Source organism: Opisthorchis viverrini, assembly GCF_000715545.1.
Source record: "Opisthorchis viverrini unplaced genomic scaffold opera_v5_6258, whole genome shotgun sequence".
NCBI classification, from domain to species: Eukaryota; Metazoa; Platyhelminthes; class Trematoda; order Opisthorchiida; family Opisthorchiidae; genus Opisthorchis; species Opisthorchis viverrini.
The window spans coordinates 1-748 of record NW_008759392.1 but is presented as its reverse complement, the minus strand read 5'-3'; the positions used below and the strand labels follow the sequence as shown (position 1 = coordinate 748).

Below are 748 nucleotides of genomic sequence, written 5' to 3'. Positions count from 1 at the left end.
TTCCAACAAACTGCTTTTTTAGGTTTCCCAAGAGTTGAACCGCTGAAACAAATTGTTATTCATGCCGTCTTCATGGGGTTGTGTGTTCGAGAACGTGAGGAACTCACTGTCATTCTCGCTGGGTTGAAAGCTTCTCATTGATCCGATTTCACTAGGCATCTCTAGTCCACCACCACATCTTCGAAGACAACGCATTTCCGTCTCGTTGCCAGGGCCACTTGGATTGGCATGTGAAGTGACACCTGGATAGCTGCTCCTGAAACAAATAGAGAATGACTAAGTCATTAGCGCCTGAACACAGGATGCCCCAAAACATCGATCTGTAAACAGGCTAATCAATATAGGAGCGAATAGTTCAACTACCGGAAACTATGTGAAGGTCACAAAATTTGGAGTCTCTAGAAATATTATCATAAGAATCAGCTGACAAAGCCTCCTAAGTCCTTCGATTGGCGGGGGGCGGGTTATAAACAATTTTCACGTAGAATGCTTTGCGAATTTCACTAAATACCCATAATCCTGCTGCCAAACGTAGCAAAATTCATCTGCCTTATTTCCAGCACGGCAGTGGTGTTGGGGAAGAGTGGAAATTGGAAAATTAGTATCAGCCGATAAGGAGAAACTTTTATTGGGTGTTTGGCTGAAAAACTACCTCGCAACCTGCTCATGCGGCGTACCGGATACATGCCCGCAAAGACGGCAAGTCTGTTGAGAGTAAACGTCATCGGTTGGGCACAAGCAGGGGACA

At 45.2% G+C, this 748-nt stretch overlaps 1 protein-coding gene across 1 annotated transcript; it reads right to left on the bottom strand.

Moving 5' to 3' along the window:
• Window positions 1-19: 19 nt before the first annotated feature.
• Window positions 20-256, bottom strand: T265_16160 (hypothetical protein; the record flags this gene model as incomplete). The annotated part of the gene is made up of 1 exon (XM_009179702.1): window positions 20-256. A coding segment is annotated over one exon (174 nt), but the record flags the coding sequence as incomplete, so codon positions are not given.
• Window positions 257-748: the final 492 nt, after the last annotated feature.